This window comes from Aquarana catesbeiana, linkage group LG03 (genome assembly GCF_042186555.1).
Source record: "Aquarana catesbeiana isolate 2022-GZ linkage group LG03, ASM4218655v1, whole genome shotgun sequence".
In the NCBI taxonomy this organism is placed as follows: Eukaryota; Metazoa; Chordata; class Amphibia; order Anura; family Ranidae; genus Aquarana; species Aquarana catesbeiana.
Genome location: NC_133326.1, coordinates 317,707,541 through 317,720,239, shown reverse-complemented (window position 1 = coordinate 317,720,239; position 12,699 = coordinate 317,707,541). Strand labels below are relative to the sequence as shown.

The 12,699-nt window shown below is 44.0% G+C and overlaps 1 protein-coding gene across 1 annotated transcript in view; it reads left to right on the top strand.

Annotated features, from left to right (window-relative positions):
* Positions 1-1,846: 1,846 nt before the first annotated feature.
* UTP20 (UTP20 small subunit processome component) overlaps positions 1,847-12,699 on the top strand; it is a 141,541-nt gene continuing 130,688 nt past the window's right edge. The window contains exons 1-3 of the mRNA XM_073620375.1: positions 1,847-2,053; positions 4,910-4,990; positions 6,304-6,370. Of these exons, the coding sequence (XP_073476476.1) occupies positions 2,009-2,053; positions 4,910-4,990; positions 6,304-6,370 (193 nt within the window). The 5' untranslated portion in view covers positions 1,847-2,008. The remainder of the gene's footprint in view (positions 2,054-4,909; positions 4,991-6,303; positions 6,371-12,699) is intronic.

Sequence of the window (12,699 nt, the reverse complement as noted above, 5' to 3'; positions counted from 1 at the left end):
ATTGTAACTGATATTTGGTTTTTAGTTTATCCCAGAGAGATAAGAAGTGTTTAGTTATGGGATTATGAATTTTAAAGCGGTCTTTAGGATCAAGCCATAATAAATTTGATATTAATAGAGGGTCATTTTCTGAAGCCTCTATAAATACCCATAATGGGATTTACTGTTTTGCATGGTATTTGGACAGACTCTGATACAAAGTTCAATCAATGTGAGAAAATAATTTTTTGTGCTAAAAAACCAATGGGAAAAAAATTACTACCAAATCGCTAAAAAGTCGCATATATATGAAATCGCAAATATATGAAAAAAAAAAATCACAAATATTTAAAAACTGTGTTCCTCCAGTTATACAAATCCACTGGAAGTGGTGCGATATCTCCAAAGTAAACTAAGCAACAATTGTGTATAAATATACTAAAAATGCGTTTACAAATAGTAATCAATCCAAATTAGTGCCAATAAATAAATAAATTAGATATATTCCCTGTGATAAGTGTTGAATCCTCCGTAATAAAAAATAAATAAATGATAAACTTATAAAGGTGCAATATATATACAATTGATGAGTATAAATAGATAAATAGTGCCAATAGAATCTGATTAAATATAGATGATTAAATTCATGAGATAGGATAAGTAACAGGCGACAGTTCAATCCTCAGTAATCTGGGATATCTGGATTCCTGCAGTACTTATTTGTTCACCCTCTGAGCTATTTCTTCCACAGCCACAATGAATGGTAATTTTCTCAGTATCAAGTGGTTTTATGTAAAATAAACAAAGAGAGAAAACATTGCGCAATATTGTTAGAATAAAAGTTCACAGGCAAAACAGCACAGTGATAAACTCACGTGTGCCTGACTTGTTTTAGGCATGCAGATAAGCAGATAGGCAGAACTCAGCTGGCTTGTAAGGACAAGGCTTGCTACGCAAGCTGCTGCTGCTGCTTGATACAATGTATTCAGCAGACTGTGTCCTAGGCTCCTCCCACGTGTCACATCACTGACACGTGACTTTCTCAAGGACTTCCACTCATTTGTCTCCTCCCCCCCTCTAGTGCCACATTTGGCACCTTTTTTTTGGGGGGGGGGATACCTGTCTTTGACAGGTATTCTGTCCCCACTTCCGGGAGTCCGGGCCGCGGCGCATTAGTTCAGCGTCTCGGCTCCCTCCTCTTTCCCCGGTGACTCACGCATGCACAGTGAGGACCAGGCGTGAAGCCGTAATGCTTCACTACCGGGTTCCCTTACTGACAATGGCGGCGGCAACATCCGACAGCTGATGGAAATATCAGCTGCGGTGCCGACATTGCTGGACTCCAGGACAGGTAAGTGTCCTATTATTAAAAGCCAGCAGCTGCAGTATGTGTAGCTGCTGGCTTTTAATTTTTGCAGAGGTGGATGGACCTCCTCTTTGATTACATAACCTCTGTTCAGAGGAGCCGACAATGCTGTTGGGGGACTGTGAGAAGAACAAGAAAGCAACCAGTCTGTGCATTTTTTTTTTTTTTTGTAATATTAGCTTTTAGTATCACTTGGATAGATTTTTTTTTCTAAACCAGCGTTTGGTGTCACTTTATTAGCAATATCTAACAAAAAAACATTAGTACACCTTGGATAAAGATCTCATCTCAGGTAAATTATATGTTGTCTAAAAGGTTTATGGTTTCAATGCGAAATTGTCCTCAGAATGTTATCTGTATATAATAGAATGTTTGCCACTGCTTTGCTATGTATGCAGCTGGTAAATACCGCCAACCACAACATGGCGCGTCAGCTCATAGCGTTCCACTGCCGTGTGGTTGGCAGCAAAGCAGCTGCTCGGAATTTCCGGAAGTGCGTCTGAGTTACGTCACTGCCGGCAAAGATGGCGGCCCCCAGAGTCTAGCAACGTGTGTCTAATGTGGATGGGAATGTACAAGAAATCAAAACAAAACCAGCCATAACATAATAATTCTAATTACAGTCGATTTTCGATCGATACGGATTTACGATTGTTGTGAGCCATGAAGACGAAATCATCTCATCACAAGTCTGAGAACACATTTAAGGTATGTACTGCCATAGTGCTTACAGGGATCACTTGTAGGGGGATCAGCATGTAGGACTTGTATTATAGTTTAGTCTAACTAGACCTTGTGGAACTAAAAGTCTCAGCATGCCAGGTGGAACTGTTGGCACTCATACTTTGTAAGATTACATTGTATATGTAAACAGCAAACAACATATCCCATGTGTTCAGATTTTATGTGTTTGTCATATGCTTATGATATTTCAGGTTGTAATTGTCAGCTTCCCATAGAGATAAAATGGGTAAAGTAAAGCTTCTTGCTAGTTGTTAAAGTACAGGAGTAGCACTGTATAAAAATACCCCATAAAGATGAGCTATTATACCCCAAATCAGACCTCAGGTGCAGCACCGGCCTGCCTTAAGCCATGATCGCACCATAAAATGTGTGTATGTTGTGTACGATCGGTGAGGGTGGTTCGATACACTGTTACTATATTGAAATGTCTTAAAAAGACACTTTATGTAACTCTATGCGCTGCAGTGCATTGTGAAGACATGCCGTGAGGTGCGGTGCATAAAACAGCAGAATATTTACATTTTGATGCTACACACCTCAACCTGCCTCAATGGCCTCTATGGTGTGAACAGGTCACATAGAAAACATTTGTGCGTTGCGGGCCTGTTCATACCAGAGCGCAGTGTGGGAAACCTGCGTTTCCCCCACGGTGTTCAAAACGCAGGGCAGCTGCAATCTGCAGGAGATGTACATTTGAACTTAATCACACCGCAAACAGGTTGCAAATGCGTTTGCCTGTACCAGTTTGCATGGTACAGTAGTAACATGCGATATGTTTCCTGTGCCTTTTATAATGTAGTGCATGCACTACTTTTGGTGCGGTCCAGCGCAATTTCAGCCTATTGAAATGAATGGGCTGATTTTGCACAGCACCCAGATTACATGTGACTCGCACAGGAACATACAGCGCATTCCTGTGCGATTCATGGTGTGAACTGGCCCTTAGCTTGTGTTGATCTATGCAGACAGGTTGTGAATGAGCCTTTATGCCCTGTACACACGACCGGTTTTCCCGTCAGTATAAACTCTGGAGGTTTTTCCGACGGAATTCTGCTCAAGCTGTCTTGCATACACACGGTCACACCAAATTGCAACCGTCCAGAACGCGGTGACGTACAACACGTACGACGGGACTAGAAAACGGAAGTTCAATAGGCAGTGGCCAATAGCTTCTGTCTCGTACTTGCTTCAGAGCATGCGTCGTTTTTGGTAGGTTGGAACAGCATACAGACGAGCGGTTTTCCCGATAGGAATTGGTGCCGTTGGAAAAATTTAGAACATGTTCTCTTTCTAGGTCCGTCAGAATTTTCGACGTAAAAAGTCCGAAGAGGCATACAAACGATCGGAATATACAATGAAAAGCTCCCGTCTGACTTTTTCTGTCAGACATTCCGCTTGTGTGTACACGGCATTACACTGCCTCACTTCACCTGTGTGGGGGCTGTATTTCCCCTGGTGCCTTTGCTCCACTGCAACCACAAGCTTTTTAAAAATGAAAATGATTGAATTGTGCTCAGAGTTTGTAACCAGGCCTGTATAGTGAAGTGCAGTGTTGAGCAATGTAAAGGGGGACTACACTGCTTATGGGGTCTGATTTTGGCTAGGGACGAGCTCTGGCGTGTATGGATCCTAGTCTGAGCCCACCCGGAAACTATCATCTGTGGCCAACACATTAGCCACACATGTACACAACCCTTGCATGGATGCAGCTGCGGGGAGGGGAATGCCCCAGCTGCAAATGATTGGCTCAGTACAGTTGTCAGCTTTCTGGTAGTCTTGCCCACCAGCATTTTGATGAGGATCCAAACACACTTGAGCTCATCCCAAGCTCAAATCAAGCCCCATAAGCAGCGCAGTAGCCCCTTTACATTGCAGTACACACTACTGCACTTCTCTATACAGGCATGACTACAAACTCTACTGGGGTGAATGGATGAGCCCAACTGAGTTCTTAATACTAGATATATTATCTAATAATGGGGGTGGAGAAACCTGTACAGTGTTTTTGTTTTTTTTTTTCTTTTACTTTTCCTGTTAAAGGTACACCTGTACTTATAGCTTAACCATTTAGCAGTCAGTTGGCATTCCTCTTGTGTGTATCTTACTTCAGCCAAGGGAATTCTGATTGGTTACTATGAGTCACTGCACCAGAAATCAGCCTATAAGCATAAAGCCTCATTCACACTTGCGGATACGGCAGGACAGCCAATTGCAGTGACCGCTTGGCCTATAAAAAAAAGCATTGACAAGCGCCATCTTTCTCCACCACTGTTCGCATGTATTTACACATCCAGCAGTTACCTGTGGCTAGAGGCAGTTGGTCAGCCCTGCTCTTAGAAAGGATCATCTGTCCCTAACCCTTGTACCTGCTAAATGTTCAAATACATGAAAACAGCCATGACTTCTGTCAGCCTGACATTGCATTTTTGTTTGCACACATTTGTGATTTTTCCCGCAGGAATCCGGTGTTCTGTGGTATTTGCAAGTGTATGTGAGGCCTTTATTGAATAAGGCCATATACGTCCTAAAACAGATGTTTTTGGCATGTATGCATACATCTGATAGTCATATGTTGAGATCTGTCATCAGTTTACAGTGCAACCTTGCCAGACTGCCCTTTATTGAAACAATTGCTGTAGCTACATGTTCTAAAGGGGACTTTTTGCCACCAATGCATTAGGTGAGGTTATTGAAGGCAATCATTGAAAAGTGTAAACATGACTGGCTGAGTAGTGCATAGAAAGCATCAAAAGGCTGAGAATAGGAGTTTTAAAAAAAATACTCTGTTTGATCATTAATATTTGGTATTTTTGTCTGCAGTTCCAGACATTTTCAGAAAGACTAGCAAATGTGAACATTGATATTATACACCGCATTGACCGAACAGAGAGCTATTCAGAGGTAAGGATTTATTTTTCTCTTGTGTTCCCTGCATATTTTATATCTGACTTCACTGTACCAAAGGCCCAAATTCCAAATGTTTTTGAAATGCGTGTGGGTACATTTTAATTGTGCTGTGCCTGTATTGGGAGAATATGAATACTTTGTACGTTACTATAAATACAAATGTAACAAAAATAATTTACTCAAAGTTGCATTGAACTTTTTAATGGTGGAATTACATTTTAATGAAAACAAAGACACTTTAATTTTTTTAGCTTTGAGTGGTAGGTATAGCAAAATAGCAATGGCATAACTTGAGATTCAAGCCACTATGCATGCAACAAAAAAGATAGAGAATAGGGGAGAAGTGAGATCATGTCAGGAGGCAGATGTCACCAGTAAAGTTGGCCATACACTAGTAGTTTTTTACGTACATACGTTTTGAATGAAAATCCTCAGTACATTTGAGGACTTGACGAATGTCTTTTGAAATTGCTTCAAAGTTGCTATCAAAGTGCTTCTCTACCCCTCCAGCGCTCACTGGAGCGCTGGGCTGGAGAAGGGGGCAGGAGCGGCTGGCTCAGCCTCTCAGCATCGTGCTGAGAGGCTGAGCCAGCTGTTGGTCCAGGCATCTTGATGGATCCCAACATTAAAGTCGGATCTCTCCAGAGCCTGGACCAGCTGAGCGACGTCAGCCAACAGCAGATTTTAGCCTGCTGTCAGCTGAATATTGGGTCACAGGAGTGCAGAATGAAGTGCAGTATTGTGACCCACAGGAGAAGTAGGGCCAAAAGAGATTTGGCCCTACTTATCCTTTAGTGCATTCTCTACATTAAGGTGAAAAAACTCCTTCCAATATTAGCTCCTCCCAGTCCCCCAAATACTTACCTGGCTCCTCTTTCAGCACTTCTCTCTCCCACTTCCCACAGGGCACAGGATCATTGGCTCCTGCTGCTTTCCTTCAAAAGCTGTAAGAAGGGTGGGGGGCTTTTGAGCCATGCTTTGTGTGTCTGGATTCCTGCATGAGTGCCCCCACAGCTTGCTATGGGAGCAGCCAGAGAAGAGGAGGCGAGACAACATCGGCGGATTAAATAAGAGACCGCTCTGTGCAATACCATTGCACAGAGCAAGTACGTATAACGTTTATTATTTTAAGAAAAAAAAAGTGACACAGTAAGTGTTGAGTCCAGAGACAAAGCAACAAGCGTTTTCAGGAGATGATTGACATTGGCAGCTTCCTGTTTTCTCTCAGTACTTTCCCTTTGTGCTTTTCTAAAGCTAAAATCTTCTAAGAGTGTGTACCTGATTTTGGTATCCTTTGCTTGCATTAGGATGTTGAGACGTACTTCTATGAAGGATTACAGAAATGGCGGGATCTGAACCTTACTGAGAATTTTGGTATGTATATCTGTATGACCATTTTTAATTTTTTTTTATAAGGATCTTGGCAAGACGGATAATACATATTCAGTCTGGAGAATAACCATGTTTGCCCATGCCATGTTTAGGGTAAAATTTTAGACTAGCAGTAAAGGGTCAGATGTCTCACTGATTTGGGGGTAGTATATATGATCTTCCTATTCTAAAATCCGTTACTGCTTCAAGCTTCTTTGTAACTTGTTTGACAGATTTCAGCAGTGGTGAAATCGGTCACATTTCTCTCTAGAAATGGTTAGCGGGTTGGTGGTCCCTTGCACATAGCTTTTTCACCAGTTAAGCAAATCTCTGTGTATGATGAGGAGCACTTACAACCACTGCAAACCCTACACAACACAGTCCTTGTACATTATCCAGGAATAGAGCATATTGTAAAGATGAGGAGGTGTAATAACTACCCCTACCCACTGAAGGTTCTGAGTGGGGTTGCACCGATACAGTTTTTTTTTTATTGGCGAGTACCAATACTTGTGCTTAATTACTCACTAATACCGAGTACCAATACCTTTGCGGTGCGATATGAGCCCATACAAAATGAATGGGCTCAAATCGAACTGCAAAGAATTGCATGCGATTTGAACAGGATTGCGGTGCGATTCCTGTCTGAATCAAATGCAGTTTCCCGCACCGCTCCTGTGTGAACCCAGGCTGAAGTCACTATGACAAGCCTGGGTTCACACAGGAGCGATGGGGTAAACCGTATGAGATTCGAACAGGAATCGCACCGCATTTCTGTTCAAATCGCAATTCTTTGCAGTGCGATTTGAGGTCATTCATTTTGTATGGGCTCAAATCGCACTGCAAAAGGTATTGGTACTCGGTATCCGAGCATTTGCACGAGTACTTGTGCAAATGCTCATTATCGATGCAACCCTAGTTCTGAGGAATTGTCTAATTCACAGGCAAAGTGGCTGGAGGAGGCTCTACCTCATTTCATGCTCTCCTCAGCAGAAAAACAAATAATTTACCTTAACTCCTTCCCAATCAGCATTGGCATTTCACTAAGTTTCTTAGATTGTAAGCTCTAAGGAGCAGGGCCCTCTGATTCCTACTGTATCAAATTGTATTTGTACTGTTTACCCTCAAGTTGTAAAGCGCTACGTAAACTGTTGGCGTTATATAAATACTGTATAATAATAATAATAATAATAAGTGGGTCTATACACCTGGGGAATGTGGCTGTCACATAGTTGGGAATCCATCCTGTCAGCTTTCGATCATGGGAGACTGAGAGCTGTCTATGACAGCTCAGTCAATGTGCTGGGAGTATGCAGTGAGCATGCGCTCAGCATGGAAAACTTGGCCGTCCATCGATGCATATGTGTGGCATAGGGACGTTAAAGTCCATCCTTTTTGCCTCCACACATATGCTGTTCTTCTAAAAGCCTTAAACTAGGGAAGCAGCAAAAGACAGTCAAGGTATTAGGACATCAAAATGATAGTAACAACTGCATGGTAGCGTCTCACTCCCATTACAAATTGCTAGGTGAAAAAAAAAAAGGCTATTGGGAACCTTGCCTTAGACCCCAGCTTCTGGCTTGTTCTGCTAGATGTTGGTAACACCATTGAGCTGTGTCATTCAGCCTTAGTTAAATACACACAAAAACTGGCGCTCAGGGTTACCAATGTAGTATCACACAAACAAACAATACATGACTATAAAAAATGGATGTAGTAAAACGATCAATATATAGGAAATATTCAGGAACAAAAGGAAGTCCATAAAATTTAAGTGTCCAGTAGATGGTAGTAGTTAATGATTTGCTGGTTGGAAAAGTGAATCAAAAACGATCTGGCACTGTCAGCAAAGGGCTACTCTTCCCAACAGTGAAGCCGGCTCGAAGTCATCAAAGAGAAAACAAAGATTACACTTGAGAAAGGAGTGTGCATGCGCCTCATGGACTTTGTGCATGCTCTGAAACGCGTTGTGTTCCCCTCACCAGCTGACGTCACACGCTGGTTCCACGAGTCATTCATTCCCCTCCTCTGCAGGATCGGCTGTGTCCATCTCGGTTCCCCACCGTTACTGCAGCATGGACTAGACACTCCCTGGGACTCTGCTATAGCCTACAGTTACATTACTTCGATACTATCCACCTTTGTAGAGCGTTGTTGTTTACTAACATGTAAGTGGCTACTATTTTTTTTTTTTTTTTTTTTTTTATCTCATGTAATAAATAGGATTTTTTAAAACAGCTTACCTGTAAAATCCTTTCTTTCGAAGGACATCACGGGACACAGAGCCACAGTAATTACTGATGGGTTATATAGGTATCACTGGTGATTGGACACTGGCACACCCTATCAGGAAATTCAACCCCCTATATAATCCCTCCCCCTTGCAGGGATACCTCAGTTTTGTAGCCAAGCAATATAGTGTATTAAAAGAGGGGCGGGACCTCTGTGTCCCGTGATGTCCTTCGAAAGAAAAGGATTTTACAGGTAAGCTGTTTTAAAAAATCCTATTTTCTTTCTCGAACATCACGGGACACAGAGCCACAGTAATTACTGATGGGATGTCCCAGAGCAATGCTACCTGAGGGGGGGGAACCACGACCAAGTAGGGTGCAATCAGACCTGAGGACCCTGTACCGCTGCCTGCAGCACACTACGCCCAAAGGCGATATCCTCATGCCTTCTCACATCCACCTGATAGAATCTGGTGAATGTATGAACTGAAGACCAGGTTGCGGCCTTGCAGATTTGAGCCATAGAGGCCCGGTGATGCACTGCCCAAGAAGCACCAATAGCCCTTGTGGAATGTGCCCTGATCTGAAACGGAGGAATCTTCTGTTTCAAACCGTAAGCTTGAATGATCAACTGTCGAATCCATTTAGAAATGGTAGCTTTTGACGCTGCCTGTCCTCTATTGGGACCCTCTGGCAGCACAAACAAAACATCCGTCTTGCGGATCTGAGTTGTTGCCCCTAGATAGGCCTTGACTGCTCTTACTACATTCAACGAATGTAGAGATCTCTCTTCCGGAGAACAGGGATCTGGAAAAAAGGAAGGTAGAACAATGTCTTGGTTTAAATGAAAATCAGAAACCACCTTCGGTAAAAAACTAGGATGAGGGCGTAGTACCACTCTATCCTTGTGTATAATCAAATAAGGCTCCTTACAGGAAAGAGCTGCTAATTCTGATACTCTTCTAGCAGAAGAGATGGCCACCAGAAAAATTAATTTCCTTGTCAACAAGACCAAAGGAATCTGACTTATTGGTTCAAAAGGCTGTTTCTGTAACACAGCCAGGACCAAATTCAAGTCCCAGGGTTTAGGGGCGCTTTAACCGGAGGATTAAGACGCATCACCCCCTGCATAAAGTTTCGGACCAAAGAATGCGAAGCAAGTGGCTGCTGAAATAATACTGATAAAGCAGAAACCTGGCCCTTGATGGTACTCAAGGCCAGCTTCATCTCTAATCCCATCTGTAGAAAATCAAGGATTCTACCTATGACATATTTCCTGGGATGCCAACCTCTGGATTCACTCCAGGTTATATAAGCCTTCCAGACTCTATGATAAATCATCCTGGAAGCTGGCTTCCTTGCATTAATCAAGGTAGATATGACAGGACCTGAGAGCCCACGACTCTTCAGAACGTGGGTCTCAATAGCCAAACCGTCAAATTTAGCGTTTGTAAGGCAGGATGGAACACTGGACCCTGAGATAACAGGTCTGGGCGTACCGGTAGTGTCCACGGGGAACCTACCGTCATCCTTACTATTTCTGCATACCAAGTCCTTCTGGGCCAAGCGGGGGCCACCAGAAGTACCGACTTCCTTTCCTGCCTGATCCTGCGAAGGAGTCGTGGTAGTAGCAGAATAGGCGGGAATGCGTAAATCAGTGAGAACCGATGCCACGGAATCACCAACGCATCCGTCCCGCATGCAAGAGGATCTTTTGTCCTTGCCACAAATCTGTCTATCTTTTTGTTGAATCGGGATGCAAAGAGATCTACATCTGGAACCCCCCATCTTTGGCATATGGCCCAAAAGACGTCGGGATGCAGAGACCATTCCCCTGGAAGTAACTGCTGGCGACTTAGATAGTCCGCCTGCCAATTCTCTATTCCCGGGATGAAAACTGCCGATATGCATGGCACATGCATCTCTGCCCAGACTAAGATCTGGTTCACCTCTTTTTGAGCAGCTCGGCTCCGGGTGCCTCCCTGATGATTGACATAAGCCACTGCTGTGGCATTGTCGGACTGGATCCTGACCGGACAACCCTGTAGCCTGATAGTCCAGGCTTTTAGAGCTAGATGTATCGCCCGGATCTCCAGAATGTTGATGGGTAAGGTCCTCTCTGTCTTGGACCATACCCCTTGGACTGCAGCCTGTTCCAGAACTGCTCCCCAACCTGACAGACTGGCATCTGTTGTTACCACCGTCCAGGTAACCGGTAGAAAGGATTTCCCCTTCTGCAGGTTTTCGGGTATGAGCCACCAATTGAGGCTCTGACGCACCGCATGCGACAGGTGCATCGGAAAGTCTAATGCCTGAACCTTCTTGTTCCAGGTCGACAGAATACTGTGTTGCAGCATTCTTGAGTGAAACTGAGCATAGGGAACTGCTTCGAATGAAGACACCATCTTCCCTAGTAGCCTCATACAAAGGCGGACTGAGGGACCCTTCTTGCTCCTTACTGTCAATATCAGCTCTCTCAAAGCAGTGATCTTTGCCTGGGGTAGAAATATTTTCTCCTGGCTTGTATCTATAATCAGACCTAAATACTCCAGTCTTCTTACTGGTTTTAGGAAAGACTTTTCTAAGTTGAGGATCCAACCCAGGTGTTCTAGATACCTGACCGTGGTCCTCAAGTTTCCATTCAAAGAGGCTACCGACCGGTCTATCAAGAGCAGGTCGTCTAGGTATGCTATGACAGCTATACCCTGAGCCCTTAATCTGGCCAGAGGAGGAGCCAAGATCTTTGTGAACACTCGAGGTGCAGTGGCTATCCCGAAAGGCAGAGCCACAAACTGGAAATGGCGCCCTCCTACCTCGAAGCGCAGAAACTTCTGATGAGCAGGAAAAATGGGCACATGCAGATATGCATCTCTGATGTCTATTGATGCCAGAAATTCTCCTCCCTGCAGGGTGGGAACTACTGTTCAAATTGATTCCATGCGGAAGGATTGAATCCTTAGGAATCGGTTCAGATCCCTTAAGTCCAAAATGGGCCTGACATCCCCATTTGGCTTTTGGACCGTAAAAATGTTGGAATAGAAGCCCAATCCCTGGTCCTTTGCGGGAACTATCATAATGACCTCCTGCGACAAAAGTCGCTCTAACGCTAGGAGGAGCGACTGCTTCTTCTCTGGGTCTCTGGGAACATTTGATCTGAGGAACCGAGGAGAAGGGAATTCCTGAAACTCCAGCTTGTACCCTAAGGTTACCGTGGAGACTACCCATCTGTCCTGGAAGTCCTCGTGCCAGAGCTCTGAGAACTGTCGCAGTCTTCCCCCCACTCGAGTGAGCGGGGGCGCCCCCTCATGCAGAGGTCTTAGTGTTTTGCCTAGTAGGCTTCTTTCCCCAGGACTTCTTTTGTCCCTGGGGTTGACTCTTGTCTCTGGACCCCGATGGAGGCGGCCGTCGAGACTGCCTGGAGGCTGAAGCCCCCGGCGATGGGGAAAGAGTCCGTTTGAAAGAGGGACGCTTACTTTTCTTCTTGACAGGTAAGAGAGTGCTTTTCCCACAAGAGATTCTCTTGATATAGTTATCCAAGTCCTCTCCAAACAACCTTGCACCACGAAATGGAAACCCAGCCAGTAGCTTCTTACATGGTGCTTCGGCTGACCAATTTTTCAACCATAGGATTCTACGTATATGCACCAACCCCAGTGAAAGACGGGAGGTTTGCACGATAGAATCTCTAATGGCGTCAACCACAAAGCATAAGGCCGCTGGAAGGTTAGCAAACCCCTGGGCCTGCTGTTCAGGTAATACTTTGATGACCTGCTTAACATGGTCTCTTAAGTATTGACAGACTCCAATCGCTGCTACTGCAGGTTGGGCCACTGATCCTGCTAAGGAGAAAACATCCTTCAATAGGGATTCCATCCTTTTATCTACAGGATATCTGAGCATTGTCTACAGGACAAGTCAGGCTATTATTTACGGAGGAAATGGCGGCATCAATAGCCGGTATTCCCCACATTTTAATAAACTTTTCTTCCATCGGATAAAGTGTTGAAAACTTTCTCGGCGGAAAAAAACGTTTGTCTGGGTGATCCCACTCAGAATAAATAAGCTTTTCAAGTAAAGTATGAACAGGAAAAGCATGTGCTG